A 24,168-nucleotide genomic window follows, 5' to 3' on the forward strand; every position below is an offset into this window, starting at 1 on the left:
GAGTAAGAAACTAAGAGCTGAAAATGTCTTATGTATCTATAGCCTCATTTTACATTTTTAAAAGACCTGAGCTATAGATGCTTTTTTTTATATGTTCTAGTTCCAAAATTCAATTCTTTTAACAGAGACTTGTTTCTGTATTTAGTACAGAAGAAGGATAGAACAAAATTTAAGCTATTACTATTATTTATTTATTTATTTAGAGCAAGGTTACATGCATAAAACCTTGTATATGGGTTTATAGTGTAAGCACTAAAACCTATACTACTTCTGTGAATATAAGAAATAAAGATAAGTAGTCCTATTCAGTTCAAGGACAGAAGAAGTGCTTAAGCATCTACTGTACTGGATTTAATCTATGTAAGATTTTGAGAACAAGCCATATACTATACACAAATTAGAGTGAAAAAAAAAGATATGCTAGGGGAGAAAAGTTAATTTAAAGACAGATGAAGACATATGCGATATATTACATAGTTTTTATAAATGCATGCGTATGGGACAAGAGAAAACACTTGATACAAAATTAGTATTGAAGAAGCATACATTATACATATTTTACATACAAAATGCAATTTACCAAAAGGTATAAAAGAATGAGTCCATATATAAAAGTTAACAAGTCTGTGGTGTCGTAATCTAATAATAAGTATGCATTTTCTTTTCAGTTACTGGAAAGTAAAATCACTAAGCATTCTGAGCAGGTGCAGCCTTGGTCTGGAAAATATTACAGAATATTTTCCACTCCTTCTGAAGGAGGAAACCGCTACTATCAGTACTTGGTTTCGAACTCTCAACAGAAAAATATCTGAATGCATATATCTATACATATATACATACATGTATGTATGTATGCACACATATAAATGTGTATGAGTATTTAAACATGCAGATGTATGCATTCATTTCATGGTTGATCACATCAAAGCAAACTGCTCTTAATAAAGAGAGTTATTTCAAGGCTGCTATTTCAATACACTTTAAATTACACTTTTGCATGAATCTGTGGACTAAATAGCAAGATGCAAGACAAAGAATCAAACTGGAAAGACAAGAGGAAAGCCCTTCTCAAGCAAACGGCCAACAGTAAGCAACTGATGTTCTGTCAACAGGTGGTAGTAGGATTCTAGGTAAGATGGATTGCTGGACTTTCTTTAAATATTTTGGGTTTATTGTTATTTGTGAGAGGGCTCTGTTTTAATAACACTGTATGATTTCTCCATTTGTCACTTTTAATAATCTCAACAGGAATGAAGTTTACAAAACCATAGACCAATCAAGTAACCAGGACTGAAACAGATCGTTGTAGTCCAAAGCTTCAACTACAGTAAGAGGGCGGATGCACTGTGAAGCTTCAACTCAGGCAGGTAGTAGCATTAATAGGAATAAAACAGTGGTAATGTCCAGAATCACCTGGAACTATGACAATAACATCCTTGGATCTACAACTGAAGACAAATGTTGCTGCTACAATAGCAGATGCAGGAAGTCTCTGGGGGTGGGAGGAGAATAAGACCATTTTCCTGGGGTTGTGTAGGTGGGGCAAGAATGCAGAGGGGTGAGAATGCAGCAAAAAAAGAGGCAGAGGAAAGATTAGGTAACTGTTGCCTTTGAGAAGGAAGGATAGCTCTTTCATGGGCTCTATGAAGTCAGAAAGGGTACATAAAAGGCTGCAGAAAGAACAGCACTGGTTTGGCCTGAAACACAAGATTAAATAAGGGATTAAAACTCTGTTTGTCAAAAGGGAGTGATTCTGTGAATCTATCCATGATTCATGATTTTTTGCAGAGATATCCTTCATAATCAAAGGATAACACTCCAGGACTGCAGTGAGCACTGTGGGCCCATGTCCAATCCAATTCAATTCATAATTCTGTTTTGTTAACACTTGCTATCAGAAGCAAGTGTAACGTATTATTTTTTGTGTAACCTATGAAGCAAATGAATACCTTGTACTTATGCACTGTCTTCAATTACGTAGTTATTTAAAGAGAAATACTGTTGCATAGGGGAACAGTTCTACTAATTTACTATAAAAAAAATTAGGAAAATCCTGCCTCTCACTACCTGCTCAAAAGAAATGTTTTGGTGGGAAGACAACGTAAGGGCACACTGCAAATCCATGTTGCTCATAGCATGAGTGGTTAAGTCCAGGTTATACTCTATCTTTGCTGCTTATTGCAAACAGAATAAGAGATAATAAAATGCCAAAAATTGGTGGGGGTCATCTCATTTGACTTCACGTTTTGAAAATGCAAACATCCACTGCGTCCTACGAGAGCTATAGGAAGGTAACACTGAGGTTAAGAAGAAACAAATCACTTAGAGTTTCTGTAATAACATAGTTGGATTTTGTGCAGTTAAATCTGACTAAATAGAATTGTGTTCTTTTGAAAATGGAGAGAGATGGTATTAGTGTAAATCTTCAGTAATTCTTTGAAAATGCTAGGAGGTTAGGGTACTGAAAGAGACCAGAGTTATTTACAGTGTCAGTAATCTGTATGGCTATAATGTTACCTATCGATACACTGCCAGGCAGTCTCAACAGAAAAGTAGCTTTGAATGTTACAGATTGTAAGGAAGAAGATGTCAAACCTCACTTTGAGACACATTTTCTAAATGACAGCTAAAGGAAAACTGTCCAAAGGGACATTTCTGTGAACAGAATTTTAATACTTTAGAGAAAATATAAATGTTGAATCTTGAGGATTTTATAAACGGAATCCAAAATGCTTTCTGCCCTACAGGAACTCCGATGTCCTTTCAAACAACTGTTTCAGTTTACATCAGAAAAGAGGGGTGTTCAGGTTTGATGCCCAGGGGAGATTCAGGTTGGACATAAGGAAGAATTTATTCTCTCAAAGGGTACTCAGGTGCTGGAACAGACTCTCAGGGAGGCGGTTGTGTCACTGTCCCTGGGGGTGTTCAATAAACGTTTAGATGTTGTACTGAGGGATGTGGTTTAGTTGGGAAATATTGGTGGTAGATGGATACTTGGGCTGGATGATCTTGGAGGACTTTCCAACCTTGGTGACTCTATGATTGAAACTGGCAGTTCTACCATCTCTAGGTAACCAACATTTCCCTGAGAAAAATGCAAGTGTGGCTGCACGTGGATTACTGAAAACTGGTGAACTTCATGTCCCCTGCCTATAGCAAGCATTTCCCTGGACAGTATGAAGTGAGGAGACTTGTGCTTCACATTCTGCATTTGGATACAAAATAGTGGCAGATCCAACAGAAAAGACAATATTTCATGCTGGAGATAATAGGTAACAATTCTTCGCTCTCCCCCTTTCTAAAGATTATTCAGATTTATTTTTTAAAAGCTATTGAAAATTTATGATTTATTATTACAGATATTTGTTTTCTCAGTTGATCTTTCACCATAGTATTTTGTACCTGCTGTGTATCATTAGAATCATGTCTATCAGCCGTTTTTAGAATGAAGCTAATTTTTTTTGGTAATTGTTTAAAATCAATGGTAATCTCTCAGATCTTTCATCAAAGCAAATTCCTGGGTCTTTTGAAGAGATTTATCTTTTTTTTTTTTTTTTTTTTTTTTTTTTTTAATTTTTTTTAGCTGTAATGCTGCTCATCTTATATTATATTGTATTATACTGCAATACATTACACTAAGCTGAGAGCTTCTCTCCAGTCATCTAGTACAATACCTGAAACTGGTAGAGGTTTTCCACTTTTTTCTGGAGAGCTCAATAGCTGTACTACAAGTTCTTTCCACATTCCTAGATATACCACCTGACTCTGGAATACAGTTCTCTTAATTTAGCCGTCTCTGCTATTTCAATTAAAAGGCACATCTCATCTCTTTAAAGGAGTAGTTTCAGAATCGATAACCATGTAACTTTTGTCAATGTAAAGAAGAAAGTAACTAAGGAATCTCTGCAGTGTTAATCACTTTGTTAATTGCTTTTTAGTTCTATGGCAATTAAACAGATGTAATACATTCAAATATGTAAGTAGGAAAAAAAAGTGGAAATTATAGTATTAGTTTTCATTTATGCTTCTCATAAACTGCCTTTCCCTCTTCATTAAGCAGTAGTTTCCCTCATTATCTCCTTTTTGGTAGGGTCTCTTTAAGAACTACAGTGCATACCCTTAAGCTTTGCCTGTTATTCTCTTATTTTCCCCCTTCAAGCTTTTGCTTCCTTTTTTGGGGGTGGAGAGCAGATGCGTGGCTTCTGCAACTATCAAGATGTACTTGTGGTCTCTGTGCTGACTTAAAAGTTTTAATTTCCTCATCTGGAGCTTTCAGATCATGTTGATTAGCTTCTCCCTTTTGAAGTCCCCATCTCCAAGATTCACAGTCATAAGAATTCACACATGAGTCTTCTGAAAAGGATTTGGGGTTTAATTACACTGCAGTCACTATTACTCAGAGTTTTAATGATTTTAATGACAAATTTGAAAATAATTTAAAATTGCCAGTGAGGATTATGACCCAAAAAACAATCCTTTGTATTAACCAGAAATTCTACCCCTATCTAGCTTAAGCATTTAAGCAGATCAGAAATTGAAACAACCTTCTACTTCTGTTTGAATAGGTAGTATTGCATTTTTAAACAGTGTTCATTCGTTTTCCTTTTCCACATCAGAAAGCAAATAATGTAACATTTTTAATTATTTCTCTTTTACAAGCATTCTTAGCAATTACATTTTTTAAAGTGTTGCTAGGAAAAGCAAATGTGTTGTAACTGAAGAAAAAAAGAAATGAATTTTCAGTGGGGAAATGAATGCTAACTGAAGAAGGACTTAAGTTTAAACACAGAAATACATTTTGATGCCAAGATATAACCCTAGAATCAGTGACATATCTTTATCACTTATCATTCACTCTTTAAAGAAACAATCCATTTCCTGACAAAGCAGTACCACTTCCGTTACAAGAAAGATTGGGCTTGGATGCTTAGCATAACTTCTCCTTTCATGGTATGACATTAAGTGGTTTTACATAAAACTGTTGGCCAGAGCAGTTTCATGCAAAAATGCTTTAAACAGCAAATTTACCTACTCTGTCTACTTTTTGACAGCTAGCAAGCACAAAAGTTCAATCGCAGATTTAAAGCACAACAACAGAGCACTTAAATACAGATAAAACTACAAATTAGTACTATTACCTTACTAGAATATCACCCAACGTCTGTTTCATGTTATGGCTGTCTTTCTTGAGGAGTCCTTCCTTAGATTTATTTCTTGCTTTCCAAAATTTAATCCTCTTTTTTCTCTTGCTGTGCAAATATTCTCAGTGGGCTGATTAAAGGAAATACTTCATATCCAGTTTTCCAGCATTCGCACTTTGAAAATAGCACCAACACTTGTAACAATTCAGTGACCACAAGAAAGTGCTAGATGCCTTCTGGGCATCATATAAGCGACTGTTTTTGTATGAAGCTCCACTTCAGAAAATAAGTAAACCAAGTACCTTTTTACCATAAAGCAGCGACAACCTGGAAGTAGGCAGATATGGCGCCCATTTTCTTCTCTTTTTCTCTCACATTTCCTCTCAGAAGACTGTATACCGAGCACTTCAATTTCACCCCAGCTCTCAAAGCAGCTTGGCATACCACCTCTTTTAGAACCAAAGAGGAAATGTTGTGACACTTCTAAAGAACTGTTCACTTACATCTTTGTGTGATGTGGGTATTTCCCACAACATTTTTTTCCTCTCTCCTTTTGCAATTAGGAATGGCAAGTGAATATACATATTTTTTGAACAGTTGTGTTGTGGGGTAGGGAAGGGACATCTATCTTTAGAACTCTATTACTCCATGTTCCCAAACTCGCAGCACATCCTCAGCCCAAACACTGAACTGTTGGTTGATTGATCTGTCAGGAGGCTCTTACTGTACACAAGAATATCAACTTGGCTTGAAAATACTGTGTAAAAAAAATACTTCTACACTACGCTCCTCATTACACTGTAGTCTTTAATTGTCTTTACATCAAATATTTCTTTGCCTTTGAGCACTGGAGAGGTAATGTATTGAAAACACAGTAATGCCAAGTAGTATTTTTTGTTCAGTATCATTGCACACACCTAAATGGTAATTTAAAATGCAAATAACATTTTCAATCAGTTAAATTGCACTCAGAGCAGCATTTCTAAAAGCACAGTTCACATAGCAAGGGTGGTTTTAGTTCTTCAGACTATAAAGAAATCTGTTATAGACTATTCTGTACTCCCTGTGGGTTTATAGCCCATCATTGTTTCTGCACTTTCACATGCCTGCTTCAGCTGCAGGCTCAAGCTAATTTCCTCCCTCATCTGACTCTGTGCTGGTGATTTTAATGGAACAAAGGCAGAATCGGAGGGCTGGCACACAACTGCCCATACTTCTGACTGCTGGCATGGCACAGTTGGGCCCCTAAGTAGTACTCCCTGAGTCAATGTCCTCATACAAGCTGGAGGCGAGCATGGTTCAGTAACTTTACAATCTGTCTAAATCCAGCAGGCAGTATGGAAAAGGCCACCCTGTTTTGAAGGGTAAATAATTTAGCTGTATATATGCAAACTATACCATGCTATGTCATGCTACTTGCACTGACACCTGGATAACAAATCCTGCTCTGCTTCATTTACTGGTACACATAGTCTCTATATATTTCCTGTAAATCCTATCTACCCTTATGGGTCAGAAAATGGTATCCTTTAACAAATAGCTACAAAACCACGTGATGCTGCTTTGATGACTAAAGGGAAGGTGTTATTTAAACTAGCCTGCTATGCCTGGACCATTTGACTTAAAGTATGTCTACCCTTAAATGAAGCATAAGACCAGGTTTTATTATCTCTTATTCACAAAAGTTCAGTTCAAATGAAATCTTGTGCACACTCTTCTACTTCTGGAATAGACAAGAGGTTTTGTATTTCAGTGTCAGCATAGTCCTTCTGTCATAACATATGCCAAGAGGTGGGATTGTTTCCAAACATTCACTTGGGCAGTTTTGCTCTTTTTGTGAAAATGGGAGAATCCTATTGCAAATTAAATTATATATATATATAATATGTGTATGTATATACATTGGAGATACTGTTATGTATGTAAAAAGCTCCATGTGTTAATGTGTAAAATAGTGCAGGCAAATCAGAGAATCTCTCTGTGACAACAACAAACTTTCAGCTCATGAAATACTCTTTTCCAAGCCCAGACAGAACTGAACCTAATATACAGAGCAAATACTGTGTCTTGCTATAAGCACAGTCAGCACCTACCATAATGGATCATGAACCTTGGTTAGATTTGTTAGGGTTATTGCCTCACCATTTAAAGTTGCTAAATCATTTAAACTGAAATTTAGAAGGAAAAAAAGGAATATCTCAGTGTGAGGAAAGTAAGCAGATAAAGTCTGTAAAGCTGTGAACATCTGAAACTATTTGCAACTATGGCCATTCATTGCCAGCTCCGTGAGCTTCGTGCTAGCAAAGAACAGAGGGGAGTCAGGTTTCAGTCTCTGCTGAGGTTGCCAGGGGCCCTCGGAAGCACGGAGTGGCTGGAGGACAGACACTGTGCCAGTCCCTAAGATGTGACAGATGGGACACAGAATAATCAGCAGCTGTTACCCCTCTTTGAAAGTAGACACCCTGCTAGAAGGAGCCACCAAGTTTTTGCGCAAAGATGCAAAAAATGTAACAATTAACTTCATCTGTTTATTTTATACCTTCATTATTTATTTCATTCCCCTGCTGTAAGGGGAATGATGATGAAACAGTCGCTGTCTGCAATGGAGGCAGGGCAATGTCACTTCTGACATCGAGTGACAGAAAATAGCGAATTGAGGTACTTTTGGTCTGAAAACACACGTGCACACACACACACAAACCCACAACAACAAGGAAAAAGCCCACCTAAACAAGATTAAAACCAAGAACTGGTGTTTGAAGAATGCTAAAGTAGAAAGACAAATCTCTTATGGATTTCAAACAGCTCAACGCAGCCTCTCCTCAGGAAGTGTACAGCTACATACAAACACACAAGTGTTAGATATCCGTGCATACAAACGCGCCCCAAGAAATATATAATACTGGAATGTGAATGAAGGATCAGCATAAGACATTTTATTTCACCGATAACTGCCGTTCCAGAATTAAGATTTCACGTGTGAATGCTGCTGTTGTAAGTGACACCACACTACAAACTCGCACCCTGCTGTGTAGTGTCTGAGGCCGGGAATCAGCGTTCACACCAAACCAGTGGGCCCAAACCCGCCGCCCCGCAGCCCGCCGCCCTCCTTCCCGCCTCCTCCCACCCCTGACAGCCGCACGCGCTCCCACACCGTGAGGCCGCGGCATCCCGCCTGCCGTGCCGGGGACGTACCGGCGTGCCGCGCGGGCGGCCGCTCTCCCGCTGTCACGGCTGGAGGAGGTGGGCAGCGCGACGTGACTCGAGCCGAGCCGAGCCGTGTGGGCCCGCACAAGCCTTCCCTGGGGGAAGGCCCGCGGCCCACCGCCCTCCGGCCACCCCCCTCCGCCGCTCCTCCCTACCCCTGCCTCCGCTCCCCGGTTATTGCCGCCGGGAGGCCGCTTCCCCCTCCAAGCGCGGCAGGGCGCCGCTCGAATCCCCCCGCCTCCACTACGAGCGAGAAGGCGCGCATCCCTCCCGTCTCAATACGATGGAATCGGCCCGCAGCGCAGGGAGAAGGCAGATGATTGGCAGCCCCGGGCACAAATCGGCGCGCTCCTTTGTTCTCTAGGCAACGCAAGGCCCGCCCTCAGGAGGTTGGGGTGCAGGAGAGGCGGGAGGGAATGTTTACAAACAAGATTAGGGAGTAGAGCGATGGCGGGGGGGAGCGAGGGGGCGGGGCCAGCGATTGGCGCAGCCGTTGGGCCAATCGGAGGAGGCGCCGCTCGGCGGAAGGGCGGGGCGCGGCGGGCGGAACGTTCTCTGCCCAACAGCCGCGGGCGCTCTCGAGCGCGCGCGCCAATGAGCGCCGTGCGGGCAGGGAGGGGCGCGGAGAGGAGCGGCCGCGGCGCTGCGCTGTTCTGTGCTCTGCTGCCCCTCCGCCCCGTCCGCCTCAGCCTATCCCGGGCGGGATCGGCTCGACTCGAGTCGGTTCCCTACCGCTGGGCGGCTGGAGCGGGGGGGAGGGGAGCCGCAAGGACATGGGCCGGGTCTGAGGGCCGGGGGAGGGCAGCCTACGTGTGTGCCGCCCCGTATTTTACGAACTGTTTGCTGTCGGGTTTATTTATTTATTTTTCTTCGGTTCCCCCCCCCCGCTTCTTCCCCACCTCAAGGCGGAGGGAGAACAGTCCCCTCCCTTCCCTCCCTCGCCGTGCGCCTATGGCTCCCGTTCCTCGGAGCGTCCCCGGGAAATAAAATCCGCCCGGGGCCGGGTGCCGCCCCCCGCCTCCACGCACACACCCGCGGGGAGCGGCCGAGGCGGGGGAGCGCCCTCCCGGGAGAACATGGAGGGCCCCTCGGGCTCGGCGCAGGGCAGCGAGCGGCCGCTGCTCACCGTCACGCACGAGCTGAAGAACGGTGAGCGGCGGGGGTATGGCGGCGGGGCCGGGCCGGGGGGGGGGTCGGGGAGGGGCGGGATGGCAGCGGGGTATTTCTGAAAGAAGTGTTTGGGCCGCACTTGTACGCGCTGGGCTCTCCCGTCCCGCTTCCCCGCTGGTCCTCTCCGCTTTGGAAGGAGATAAAGGTTTGCAGATAAGGGTCGCGATTTCCCTTAATCGCGTTTTTGACTTTTATGGCAATGTCAGCGTGGAGGGGGGGCTGCCCGCTGCAGCCCTCGGCGAGGTAGTTTCGGTGACAGCTCGGTGGGAGGCCGGGATGCGGCGAGCGGGGCGCGCAGCACGCAGCCCTCGGCCCGGCCCCGCGCGGCCCTTCCTGCGGCCCCGAGCTGCGTTCCCGCACGTGGCCGTGGCCGTGTCCGACCCCGCGGGTACGCGGTGCTGCGGGAGATCTCGGGAGATGTATTTTTAATAGCGGCTTTGTGCTCCTCTGAAGTTTCCAGGCAACTTGAACGTTACAGTAAATCCAGGACTTGCTGTTAATTCGGAAGTGTGTGTAGCACATAGTCGGCTTATGTATTCTCTGTGTTTATTAACACCGTGTAACGCAGCTATTAACCCACGACCTTCATTCCTTTTCTCTCATCGTCTGTTTCGCTTTTTTTTTTTTTTCCCCGTAAGTCAAAGCTACTATAGGATGCTGTTCACCCTAAAAGTTTGAGCGGAGCATCCCCGCGGCTCCTGTAGCTGCCGTCCTGTGCTGCACCGCTTGGGAACAGCAGGTGGTATTGCTGAAGTCCCCTCGGTACTGCTCAGCTTTCCGTCCCGGTGTCGCGCTGGTCCAGGGGCTCTGTGGATGTACCCCAGTGGAGCACAGCTATCACTGCAGCTTAAAAAAAAAAAAAAAAAGCTCTTCCTGCAGAAAGCAAAGAAGCTGTGGTTTCCTTCTTTGAAGAACAGAAACAACAACAAGAAAAAGAAATGGTGGAATACATATTTGTCTCATTAGGTATTGCTAGATTTCAGTATGTGGGGGAGAAAGAAGTAGGGGAAAAGGACGTGGATTGCGATTATTCCGTGTAGGACTCTAGCTTTGAAGCTTTCTTTTATAGACATTGAGACAGCTCATATCCCTGTGGGACAGTCACTTAGAGATACTTTGAAGAATAAATGTGTTCAGTGACACTAGACAAAGAGCTGTCTAACAGCATAATACACGGTTTGATCTTGATTTTTAAGCTTTATGGATTCAGGAAGCGCTGATACTTTTAATTAAGAAAAGATCGGGCTTGTTTGTGTTTTTGTAAGCTTTCGAAATGCAGTTTAATGGGAGTCAGTTGCTTTCCCTCTTCTTATTAAGTATCTAGAAAACTCTGCTTTTTGAAAAATGCTTTCTAGCAATGGCTCGTCTATTTCGGGAACATTAGGGTGGAGGAGGGAGCTGCTCTGTCATGTACTCCTGGGAGACTCCTACTCCTGAAGATGTCAATAGTGTCATTGCTATGCATGGCATAGCAAGAGATCGTCTCAGAACTTGTATCTGCGCAATGCACGAAGATATGGGAAATTGAGGAGAAAAATTGCCCTCAGCTCTTTTGTGTAGAAATGTATAATTAATAACCTCTAGGATACTTTGGATGCTTTTCTTAGTATTTTTTGCCCTCGATCTGGCTGTGTGGGTGTTTAGCTGCTGCCTGGGGTCAACCCACCACAGTTCTAAAACGCTCAGCATGATTATTTTCACTTCAGTTTGGGAAAGAGGGTGAGGGCATTCCTAAAAGCGGGAGTTGTAGCTGTAAGAATCTTTGTTGCTCTAAACCACTGAGGTTGTGTGCCATGAATATCCTCTTAATGTGTGATTTGTTTAGATTCCGGATTCCCTTCCTCTTTGTGTTTCCTTTGATGTTTTTAGCTCTGTGACTAATTGAATGATTTAGAGAGTATCATATCAAAAGTAGTTGGCAGATGAAAAAGAGGTCAGTCTCCAGTGTGCTGCGGAAGAGTGTATTATTATGGTAGAAATCAGTGGCTTCTTTGAGAAGGGAGTGTCTCCTTTTCATGTAGTGGAAGTTGTTGCTTGAACCTCTTGATAACAGAAGCTCATTCAAAGTAGGAAGAATTGTGTGTTCAAATCAGCTCAGTGCAGGTGAACCTCTGGTTTCACTTTGCAATTACTTGGGTCATGTAATTGCTCTAAAAACATGAAGTAGGTTAGAGACAGGCATTGACTGCAGTCAAGTCAGTAAGTGAATGTACTATAGAACTTGGGTGTAAGATGAAACTAATGTTTTTGAGAATAAAACAGGTGCTTTTTACCTCCAAGCCAGTATGCTGGTGTATGACAATGCACAACTAGAGGACATTTAGTGTTATCTCTACACTGTAGAGGTTCTACTTAGCACCAAGCAATGATTACTTGTTAGCCTTATCGTGGCATATATTGACTTCTTTTAAACTTTCAGTTTGAAATTATAATCCCATCTTTTGCCATCTAGGGTCAGTCTTAATTTTAACTTTATATCCCATGTTCTTAGGGCACTGAAACTCATTTTCCATTGCTTGAGCAAAAAGCAGTTGCAGAAAATAACATCATCTCATAGATGGGTTCTTGTGATAGGGAAGGAATTGTGGCACTCAATTGCCTGTGAGATGCTGTGTTCTTTGCTAGATTGCAATGCTTGGGTACTGCTCTGTGCATGTATGTTTAATTTTAATGATGCATAGGATCAGATTCTCCCCTTACTACTAGATGAACTGTATGCATACATATACTCAGTGATTATTACTTTTGGTTGGCTGTTTCGTAGGCACAGTGGTGACTTTTAGAACACATTACAATTAATGGTGATTTTTTTTTTTCCCCCTAATGTATTTTGCAACCAATTCTTTTTTTTGCTTTTGAAGAGGTTGTTACACAAACCAACAGAAACTCCCAGCTCAGCCACCTGAGAATAGTTGTCATCTCCTTTCCCTTATATTGGGAAGGAAGCGAGCTTGTGGGGAAAGTGGAATCCCCTTCTCTTGACAGGAAGCAGGAGGAAAAAAACCATACCAAAGGTCAACTGATAGGAAGTGGTGACTGTCTTTGACTCTCTGCAGCTCTCCTGTGGAAATAATAAGGAAATGAATTTTTCAGTATGATCCATTTCTTGTACCGTATAAAGGGAAAGGTTGTATTCTTAAAGGCTAACCTTAGAATTGGCAGAATTTTGCATCTCTTTTGGAGACTTAAGAAGCTTTGTATTATTTACAGTGGGAAAAGTATTATAATCGCTCCTTAACATTTTCTGTTCCCTGGCAGAGCCAGGGAGCTGCCCAATGACAAATGTAAAGCTTATTAGAGAACAATTTACACAGGGAAGAGTATGGACACAGGAAAGATCTGTGACATAGGAATGCAAGAAGGAGATAAACTGCTAACAGCAATTTTCCTCTTCTTGTTTTCTTCTTTCATAAATCTTGATTTAATTTTTTATTTTTATTTTTATTTTATTTTATTTTTTGGTGGGGAGGAAAAAAAAAAAGATTAAAGGATTCTGAACCTCTGTTGCATGCATCTAGCTGGGAGACTGCCCATCTCACCATGCTGTATTGCCTGGTGTGAGGCAAAAATGAGCAAAGCTGGGATCTTGAGGCAAACCTGTGAGCAATAGGCAATAGACATATTTGCTTTAAGCCATTTTCGTTTTGGCAGATCTGTTTTTGAAGGGGATACTGGATTCATAGAGTTGTCACAAACTTTGGACTGAGGAACTTGCATTAGTTTGTACTTGCAAGGGAAAAGGTGAGCGAAGCATACAAGTAACTTAGTAAAGGGCTGCAGGGCTCTAGTGGCAGAACAATTTGGAGTTTCCACTTGAGTCTAATAGCTTCACACCAAATTATAAGTTATGAAAGGCTTAGAACAGTTTCAAGGATTTAATATTACAAATTCTTAGTTCTCTTGAATGAGAACTTGAAGAAGAATGAGTTTATATGTAGCTGTAAGATAACTTATTGTTTGTTCGTATTGCGTTGTAAGAGGGATTCTTGTGCCTAAAACAGGAGATGAAATCATGAGTTAAATTCAGCCTTTGCTGTGGCACCACACCTGGCACCTCTACAGTATTATTTCTTAATTATTTTTAGAAGAAAACATTCTTAAAGAAGCTTACAGATACTTTTAAAATGATATTTGGTGTAAGAAACTGCTTTAGTATGATTATTAGTTCTGAACACTGTTTAGATATCGAGAGCTATTAATAATTGAGCATTTCAAAGTTGTAATTGTTTTTACTTTAGTCCAACTTTTCTAGAGAACTAAAATATAAATGCTGTTAGTGTGGGATACACAAGGGCAGAATTACAGAGGAAGTTGATGAATATTCCTTAATACCACTTAGAGGTGTGAATTTTACTCTGTGTGGAATCACTGCACTTTAGGATCTTATTTAAGAAGCAGTTCAGAAAGCACTTGACAGAGCTGATTAAACTTCTGTAAGAGACTGGTATATCTTAGGTGAGATCTTTGCAGATCTTGATGTGAATATTCTGGATGGATCTCCTTCATTGCTTGGTGTAATTTGTTTTCTGGTAAACATTCTTTATTTGTATCGTTCTGTGGTCCTAATGATGACGTACAAACTCTTCTATGATCACTTAGAAGAAAATCATGCTTCTGACATCTTCTGTCCGTAGGCAGATGACCTGCTTCATGGAGGTTTTATGCTACAGTCATCGTACTTGTTGTTTTGGGATCTGTTGGGACTACATATTCATACATATTTTATGCTGGCTTGAACAGTTAGTCGTGAAAGTTTCACCTGAAAGAGGATTGTTTTGAAGATAATTCTTGAGCTTTCCTGCCTTTTTTGTCTGTATAAGCCAGTATGTAAACACCTTCCACCAAAACTTCAGAGACTTTTTTGTTAATACTTAACCTATGTTATTACTTGAACACTGTCTCAAGAGTTTCCACTTCAGTCATGGGCTATGGTGAGTGTTTTTGTTTGTTTGTTTTGATAAAGTGGTATGCTGATCTCTGTTGATAGAGAAGGCCAAATTTCATTCATACCTTGTTCTTGGTTATCATCTCTGGTTTAAAAAGGCATGCATGGTCTTTAGATATCTCTTACTTGGATCTGGCTGTTCCAACTCTGGTATTTGTTACAGAATAAGGTTGCTACAATCAGGTTACCTAACTTTTTTTCCTTAGCTGTTATGTGGTGTATACTGTTATTGCACGTTGAGCTTGCTCACCCTGAGATGCTTCTGGTCTGAATCTTGGTGACTTCATAGTGATTCATCGTACAGTAATGACAGACCTCATAGCAAAATCACTTCTGTAATAGTTTCTGCTGATGAATGCAAATGGATTTTAACATGGAACATTTTCCAGTCTAAACTACTGTGACTTTGGGTCATTAATCTCAGTTATCAACGCATTTATTTATTTATTTATTTATTTATTTTTCCCAGCTTCTGTTATACAAGTAGCAACTCTATCTCTGAGTTCTAAAAGTGGCAGTGATTGTTTTCTGTTGCCTTTCCCACAGTATTCCCTACTTCTGAATTTCCATGTGCTGTTTGACACTTAGCTAATATTTCAGGAGATTTTTGTCATCTTTGGCTGTGCAAAGCTTTGGTTTCCGGGCCTACTGGACTAGGATCAACAACTTTCAAAACTTGAATATTTTTCAGCTCAGATGATCTCTTAAACACCTGATGTTATAGCGGATGGGTGGTTGTTACCACAGTTATTTCAGTTGTGATTCTAGAGCTCAGGGTAGCAGGAACTGCAGTTTTCCTTCTTCTACATGAGTTTGAACTGTGGCTGTGTTTTTATTTTTGCTTTTTTTAAATCACCTCAAGAAGTATCTGTGTTTTTCATAGCTGTCCTTTGAGAATTTGATCTTAAGTTTGTAAGATGGTTCCTTGTACTGATTAGATGGAACTTTTGTTCAGTGGCCTGATAATTATTAGTTGGTGATAGTCTTTCAGATTGAAAGGGCTGTGGGATCGCTTGTCTTCACAACAGATCTCAGTTGCTGAAACAAGTTATAAACCAAAGTGTAATTTCATATTCATATATGTGTGTGTGTATATATATATATATAAATCAGAAAACTAGTACGGCATCCTAGATGTGTTTTCATGTGTCTAATGAATAGCAGTTGTGAAGCTTATGTTATGTATTGTGTTACTGGTTTGTTTTTTTTCGTTCTCCCCTCCTCCAATAGTATGCAAATTCTGCTTAACCTTAAGGAAAAACAGCCCTGTTCACTCTGAGTAAGGAAGTAGTCATTCAGCTCTACTATCTTACGCAGTTCACACCGGGCCATCTCAAAGTTCAAGTGCAATGTAGGTGATAGTGCCAATTCCTTTGTCATCTGGAGATACTCCATCAAATAGAAGTATTTTGTCCTGATTCCCAGAATCAAATAGACTGCTCTGCTTCTGGGAGCTGAGAATAGCAATACATTCTGCTTCATGCTTTGGTGTCTCTGCATGTGGAGGTTTGCCTTCTTAGTGCATGTCTTTCTAGACATTTGTGTTTATCAAAGGTGATAATTGAGACCAATACCATTGTTTCCTCTTTGTTTTTCACGGATGGCCTTTGTCTGGCCTCTCCCTTTAGTCCATTTCCTTGTTTCTAGATTGATGTGTTGTATTTTGCCATCACCCTCAGCTCTGTGTTCTCCTTGCTGTGTTGGCCCAATACTAGATACTGTTGATTATGTACTGTAGGAAATGTGTCAATAGGAACTTTTCCTAAGTGGGTACCTATGCAGATAACTTGCTTCCTTGAATGTATTGTTGAGCTTACTATGTGTGTGTTTTTTGTTTTTGTTTTTTGCTGTTGTGCTTGTGTCATTTGTACTGCTGTGCTATGTGTAGCTTCATGTTGTTTGTCGAGAACTGCTGTCCTGCTGAGTTGGGTAGTACTTTCTTTATCTCCAAGTCTGATTCCCTATCTTTGTGCTGATCTGCTAATGAAGAAAAAGGGCATGGAGAAATAATTCTGTTTTCAAAGCTGCTTTCCTCGTACTTTTAAATTGAGCTGTGTTTGCAGCTTCCGTGTCTGAATGGCATCATTGCTCATGCTGAGATTCTGTGATACTGCAGCTGGAAGGAGCCTCACTGATGACTGTACATCCTGTTGTACTCCTGCCTTTGTATGGGTTGTACAGGTAGTTGTTGGGTCATGTTCTCTTAGTAATGCTAGCGTGGCAATGAGTTGGGGACGGGACAGGTTTCTCAGTTATATCATTGATTATGAAGGCTTTCTTGTCACTGCCCTTTAAGGACTCTTGAACTCTTTGGAACAGTTATCTTTTAACTGCTGAAAGCAGTTCTTCTGGAAAGTCTTCAGCAGTGGACACTTGGGTTCCTTAGGAGTGGCTGGTGAATGTTAGAACTGATCTTTGGGAGCAGTGCTCCTCAAAGCAGTTCAAGGAGATATCATATAGCAGTTGTAGTTTTGGAGGAAGCCATACCACATCTCAGTGTCAAAAAGTGCTGCATCTTCTACTTTCAGGAAATGGTGATAAAGAGCTGTTTTAGTGGTGTCATTGGAAAGAATGTCATGGGCACTACAAGCTCTTCAGCTTGCACTTCTTTGGTAATGACTTTAGAGAGAGACTGAGGCTGTTACCAGATATGACAGTGTTGGGAGGAGCACTCTAGGAATTGTTGATCTTTTTCTGTAGCTCTGAAGATGTATTATTAGTGTTTTGATTTATTTTAGATTGAGGACAGTATTGCTGCCTTCTTTATGGGGAAGCATTCTCAGAATCTGTATGTTCCTAGTGTCCTCCCATGCCGCCATGTGTTATGCAGCACCTTTGGCTGCCTGGTCTTGAGGGATGTCCTTTTTCCTCAGTATAATGCCAAAAGAATGAGAGGGGGTTCTTATCATAAATAAGCGCATTTTTTGACCATGCTCTTTTCCACTTCTGTTGTAAAAGTAAGATTACAATAACTTTCAAGACGTTTAATCAGTTTTCTAAAGCAACTAAATGTCCAAAATGGAAGTAAAATGGGATTAAGTGGATAGTGCAAAACTGTGGTTCACGGTGCAAAGCAGTGGTTCATGTTGTAAGAAGTACATAACTGAGTTATCATTCATCTACTTACTGCCTAATGTCATGACAGTGGAAAACACTTCACTACTGTTATTTAATATGGAATGGAAATTAAAATGAGTTTAAGGTATAACTCAGATTAATGGACAGAGTTTGTGACTTTATCCGTTTCTAGGACTATAGCCAGCATTACAGATCATCAGGATATCACTGGAGATGCAATGTTTCTCTGTGTTCCATTCTGTTTTCTTACCTGGTTCCAAGAATGTGGCATTGTTAAATGACAGTTGTGCATTCTAGAAGAGTGTTTAATTGAAAAGCCTTCTGCTGACAGCACTTCACGTGTATGAGATGGTAGAAACCTTTCAGGAATACTGCATAGTGGAAGTTTGAAACCAGGATGGTAAAGTGAAAAAATTATAAGTGTTCTGAGTTCAGCATTTATTGAGCTAGAGAAGTTCTGTCTTGAATTTCTTCAGTGACTTTCAGAGCAACCTATGTAGACATTCACTCAGTCTGGGTCTGCCTCACTTTTGGTAGATGGGTACATTATCCATACTACTGACTTCAGCAATTACTGTAATGTAGCACTTGCCGCTAATAGTACAGCAAGCTTCAGTTCATGTGGTGCATGTTAATTCACTGACTTGTAAATGGTTCTGGCACTAAATCTTGCCTACCACATGTATTTCTGTATTTTAATAACTACTTTTGTGATCAGTTCAAGAATAATTTCTCTATGATCTGTTTTTTATTACATGTAATATTAGGGTAGCTTGTAGATGTGCTCACATCTGCAGTTGTCGTGTACTTCTACTCATGCAAGGGAGGAAATTCTGAAAGTTTTCAGTTTTGGTTTTTGGTTTTGGTTTTTTTTTTTTTTATCTTCTGTTAATTTTAAGTGTTCTTTGTGCTTATTCCAAGCTTGATTAATCCCCTGTAAAAATGGATGTTAGGAATTGAAAATGGTATTTCAGATGAGATTTCATCAGTGCTTTGCATGGGAGCACTGTTAGCCTATCCCCGATGGATGCATTTGTGTGTGTTTACAGATTCCTAGGATTGTTGGAATAAGTCGTGAGTTTTCTTTTTCATTTATTTTGTTTTGTTTTTTTGCTTGCTCATTCTTTGCAGAGAGATGTCTTTCTGAAGTTTAATTTTTTCCCATAAAACTAGCCTTTAGTTAAAATGAGGCTTTCTTTTAGCAATCATGACAGTGTACGTAGCTTCTGGTTCTTGATATTGCATCCCTAATTGTGCTAGTAAAACTGTTTATGCAGCTGCTTGTTAAAAAGTGGATCATGAGCTGAACTTGGCTTGGAAAATCAAACTTCTTTACTTTTTTGGCTTCCTACTTTTAATCTGTATAATTTAACTGAGCAGCTTTATTGCATGTGCTGCCATCATGTTAATAGAAGTGGATGGTTAATATTATGGTAGGAATGAGGGATGGAAAAAATTGGAGCTACTTCAGACTTTTCTTTCGTCAGCTTATTGAAAAAATAAAAATAGGGCTCTTTCTTTTCCTGCTAAGAAAAATGTTAGACAAAATATCCTCAGTAGTATAGAATACAAACATGGAGCTCTTTTCACAGACTCCCCAGCCAGTGACAAACCTTTGTTTCAGCTTAGGTTTTTCCAAATGTGTTGGCCTTGTATATTCAAGGTCTTGCCCTTTCAGTCATAGTAAAGTGTCTTTGTACGTTTAATAATTCTGTGTTAAATAAATGAATTGTCATTGGAGCTTTGTTTACATCACCTTAAATACCATGTAATCCAAGATCATGATAATATTTAGGATGTTAGGATTAAGGAAAGATATGATTGCTTTCTGGAAGTATACAGTTGAAGATTACACAGAAAGCAGTTCTAGTCTTAGCGGTGAATGGTGGTAGGGTGAAAAATAACGGGTACCCTCTGAAACATGAGAAATGCCTATTATGTATTAGTGAAAGAATACATTATTGTTGGTGTGGATGAATGTCTGGAACAGCTTGCCCAGTGGAGGTTGTGGATATTGGCCCCTGGAGCTGTTAATGGCATGAGCACCTGAGCAGAAGTTTGAACTAGATGGGTTTCAGTGAGAATTCTATGAAGACAAAAAGTATTGTTCTTCCTTACTTTCCAAGCTATAGTACAGTGTGCTGCTGGAATGTCCTTTGGTGCATTCAACTGCTAACTTAGTTTTACTGAAGCTTATAGGGATATGATGTTTCAATGTATTGCATATCTGATTTGTGTTTTGTTTTTTTTTCCTTCAGCAAATTTGACAGGCCATGCGGAGAAAGTTGGCATTGAGAACTTTGAACTCTTGAAAGTCCTTGGAACTGGGGGTAAGATGCATTGTTGTTATAAACTGAATGTTGGAAGCATTACTCTTAGGTGTAGTTTTGTTTTCCCACTGAGTTTCTGGTAACTGGGACATTCTTTATGAAGATGCTTTGATTTCTGGCAAACATAGAGCAAAATCAGAGGTCAGATACTATAGTTTGAAGTATCTGCTGAAGATGTACTTTCAAAATAATAATAATTTGTAAAGGTTTAATACAGTTTGTGAAAAATCTGATCTAAGTGAAGACATGAACTTGATAATTTCTTTAAATTTTCCAGCTGTGTTTTGATGAATTTCTGAAACAGCTTGTAGCTTAAGCATACTATAGAGTAGAATTTTCTAGTCCAACTGTATGCTTTGACATGGGCTCTACTCGTCTTTTACTGTCGTAGTCAAGTTCCAGTAGTTTTTAAGATTGAAAATGCTCACTGTTTTACTGTGAGTTTTAGTGTGATGTTGGAGATTAGTAGGATGCTGTAGGATTAATTTCTGTAGTCAGCAACATGTCCTATGTTGACAGCCCTAAAACTTTGTTTTCCTTTTGTTGAAAGGATGTTCACAGGCACGCATGCAGACTAAAAGTGATGGCTTTTATTATTTCTAGCATATTTACATATTAGCAGCTAGCAGTGACACTGTAATTGCACAAATTACTCCTATGAAAGGAGCAATTGTATTTTTCTATTTCTGAAGCTTTGTTTTTTGTTTTTGTTTTTAACTTAAAAAGCTTCACAACTGAACTCTTGCTGTTCAATTTCAGTAGTTGGTGATAAGGGGACAAGAAAACTTGCATATTTGCGTATGTGAAGAACACAAATTCAGCACATCTGTCTGTCTTTGTCGTACTCTAGTAATTAGATTGCTCCAGAAACTTCCTCTGGGTGGGCTTCAGACTATGGCAAGAACTGACTGAAAGATCTATGCAGACTTCAGAAAGCCAAGGGTACCTTGAGTACCTTGAAGGGATGTTTTGTAGGAAGCACTGTGTTTTATTTAGGAAATCCATGTTGCATTGTTTAATATGTAATTTTAGTAGTATCTTGAGAATGTCCTTAAGAAATATTAAGACCATTGGGATTAGGGGAGCAAGTTCTCTTTGCTTGTCCAGAAAATGACCATCTGAAATTTCAGTGTTTGCAGTGGTGTGGAATCCCTGGAATAGGGCTGTAGTGGCCTTGAAGAGGTCCTTTCATTGCTTGTCCCAACTCACTGTCAGTCATACTTGCATTGTTCTTGGCAGATTCTGCAACCTAGGTATTCTTGCTGAGGATGTTTCAATTCCTATTCCTGTTCCTATTGAGAAGCATTCTGGGAATTGCAATAAGCAAATATTGCTCTCATTCTTGCAGGTTTCTGAATGGATGGTGTGTTATTTCGCAATGGGATATACCAGTGCTAGGCATTTCTTCTTTAAATATTTTTTATTATATATTTATATGTATTTATATTTATTATATATTCATATATTTAAATATTCTTTAAACATTTTAAATATTTAAATATTGTCAACAAAACATTATCTCAGCTTTCAACATGATTCTGATTGTTACGATCAGAAAAGTTTGTGTCCTCTTTATTGAATTAATAGAGCAGAACAAACTGTAGTATGAAATTGGCCAGTTGTCTGATATGATCTTGAAGTGCTCTACTGCGCTCTACTGTGAGGGTTTGGGTTTTTTTGGGAGTATCAGGGCTACTATTACAGAACTACTAAGAATTTTTACAAGTCTACTCAGGTCCTGTTATTATAATAACATAAAACCCCCTTTGGAACCCTCCACATTATTTTTTAAAATAAGGCAATTCTAGAATTTCTTTATTATTAAGGAGAATCACTGTTCAAGCGCTCCATCTTAAGCATGGAAATGCAAATGTGGTAGATCCTGCAGAGTATCTGCTGCATGTGAAATGTCTGTGGATATGCAGTCACTCAGTATATTTAGCTATCTTACTTAACGTATTTTTCTCCTGTGCGGCATGCATTGCTTTTTTCCCTTGCAGTGTCTGTAGCAGAGGGATTATTTTATCAAAACTGTTATTAATAAAAGAATCTAACCAAGTGTTTGCATGCAAACTTTGCTGCAAGATGTTAACTGTATTGTACTGGGAGTTGTGAGGGTCCTGTTCAGGCCTGTAATTTCTTGTTCTCATACTTGGATTGAGACTGGGAAAATGAATATGACTGCTTTTACTTCAGTTCTTTGTACCAGAATATATGTTTGCTTGAGGGAATGATAAAGACCATGAAGAAAAACTATCTATAATCACAACATTTCTGAAGTATTCGGAATGGCAGGCTGTCTTTGGAGACTAGCATTAAATTATACCCTAAAAGAGGCAGCCTCAATTAATATGTGGCCTCTGTTGTCCAAAACTACTTGTCTGCATTTCTGTTGTCATCCTTAGGATTGCTCATCAGGGGTCATCAGAGGGTGTTTGCATGCTTTTGTATTGATAAGTCAGAATTAATTTGTTCTGTGGTTTTTATTCCATGAGAATAAGTATGGAGGATGTTTTCTTCAATGTATATTCAAGTAAGTTTTATCTGTGTGTTGGCAGCCTAATTCTGGTGAAGCTAAAATGCCGTTCTGCTAAGATTGACTGCCTATCGGCTGAAGTGCAAGCTGTAGGTGTTTATTAGATGGCTTTTAACTTTTGGGGGGAAGGGTGATGAGAAAAGATATTTTTCATTGTTTCAGAAATTGTTGTTAAAGTGGTGTGGGGTCTTTGTGGTGGCAGGGTGGCTCTTGGGACCTAAGCACTTGTCCAAGCAGCCCTTGTCTTTCCATTAGTGACTTGTCACTATGAAAATATGGATGAGATGGCAGAGCTGTTTTGTTTTGTTTGGAGGGAGGGGGGGGGGGGGGGGGGGAGAGGGGGTTGTTTTGGGAACTGCTCTATTCTTTTACTTGTAAGGTCTATGGAGTTGAAGATGTGCGTGGTTGTTGATGTCACTCTAGACAAATTGATTTATGGTGACAAAAGAGCTACTATTGTGTGTTTGGGAACAAATTGGAGAAAAAACAAGAGGGGCATCTCATGGCTTCTATTTACTTGTTGCTCTATTTTTAGGCAAGAGCTATCTTTATTCTGGCAGTTGAAAAGCCTTATCCTGATGTGAGCTTTGAGGTATTACTGCAATAGAGTTAATACTGAAAGAGAGCTGAATTTTTGTTTTGAAATTGTTCTCTATGGAGTTAAGCAGACTGCACTGTTTTCCAAGTAGTTGATATACTACTCTCTGTTGTAGATAGAATATATATTCAATGTATGTTATATATTGAAACCTCTTTGACATATTAAGTGTTATTTGTAGGTATTATTTTTAACTAATTACAATATTTTAAAATATGTTTTGGTGTGAGGCAACAGTAATAAGATGATACTCAAAATATGCTAAATTACACTACGCTTAAGCATGTGTAATTATGGTAGCTTATACATAGGTTTGGTGTGGTGTTTTTTCAGATGATGGAAATAAAGGTTAATTTATCTTGATTTTTAAGTTTTTTTTGTTTTTCTGTTTTTAAATAGAGTTTATCTGTTAAAAATACAATAAAAGTATTTATAAATAGTGTTTCTTTATGCTTAGGATAATCTCACACTTTCTCTTTAATTTGCATTTCTTTCTTTTTGCATTCCTGTATGCCTCTTTGTTCTACACACACAATTGGCAGTGCGTTGGTTATAGTTTACTTCATGGTGTTAGAAGGAAATCATATACATCCATCTCTTTACACTTCAGTCTTACAGGAAAATTCAAGGAAACCTCAGTTAGTAGCCCTTTAATGAAGGTTGGAGACATTTATATTGTGTTAAATAGCTATCATGACAATAAACTTGTAACAGAAATCAGTAACCTTTTACATCAGTGGAACAAAATACACAGAAATATGTCTGTTAATAAAACTATTAATAATATGCTTGCTACTCTGGGAGCAAATTACTGTTTACTTGACTTCTCTACCTTGTCTTTATTCTATGTAATATATCCTTTTTGATACTCCAGCTTCTTTTTGTCCTCATTTAAATTCTTTTCTTCAGCTGTACAGCAGTACAACCTCGCTGATGTGGAATTTTCATGTTTCCTGCCTACTGAATTAATGTTTCCAGCTGTTCTTCCTATCTAGTTAAAAGCTTTTTTTCCCTGTGACATGGAAAACTGTCCACTCTCTAGAATCTAATGTCAGGTTAATCTAAGCATTTCAAAAAGCCCTGAAGGGAACAATAGTAGAAGGTGGCTGTGGTGGTTTATGCATTTCTGCTTGGCTTATTTACTTCATTCTAAAATGCTTATT

The 24,168-nt window shown here is 39.7% G+C and overlaps 2 protein-coding genes across 3 annotated transcripts in view; one reads left to right on the top strand and one right to left on the bottom strand.

The window, feature by feature from the left end:
• The window catches only part of DGLUCY (D-glutamate cyclase), a 39,604-nt gene extending 31,122 nt beyond the window's left edge, over window positions 1-8,482 (bottom strand). Inside the window, exon 1 of one of the 2 annotated variants that reach the window (XM_072338995.1) lies at window positions 8,337-8,482. The gene's annotated coding sequence lies outside the window, so the exon portion shown is untranslated. The remainder of the gene's footprint in view (window positions 1-8,336) is intronic. The other variant, XM_072338992.1, reaches the window with a different exon arrangement.
• Window positions 8,483-9,275: 793 nt separating this feature from the next.
• RPS6KA5 (ribosomal protein S6 kinase A5) overlaps window positions 9,276-24,168 on the top strand; it is a 61,348-nt gene continuing 46,455 nt past the window's right edge. Inside the window, exons 1-2 of the mRNA XM_072337779.1 lie at window positions 9,276-9,497; window positions 19,800-19,871. Of these exons, the coding sequence (XP_072193880.1) occupies window positions 9,425-9,497; window positions 19,800-19,871 (145 nt within the window). The 5' untranslated portion in view covers window positions 9,276-9,424. The remainder of the gene's footprint in view (window positions 9,498-19,799; window positions 19,872-24,168) is intronic.

This window comes from Excalfactoria chinensis, chromosome 5, assembly GCF_039878825.1.
Source record: "Excalfactoria chinensis isolate bCotChi1 chromosome 5, bCotChi1.hap2, whole genome shotgun sequence".
Classification (NCBI taxonomy): domain Eukaryota; kingdom Metazoa; phylum Chordata; class Aves; order Galliformes; family Phasianidae; genus Excalfactoria; species Excalfactoria chinensis.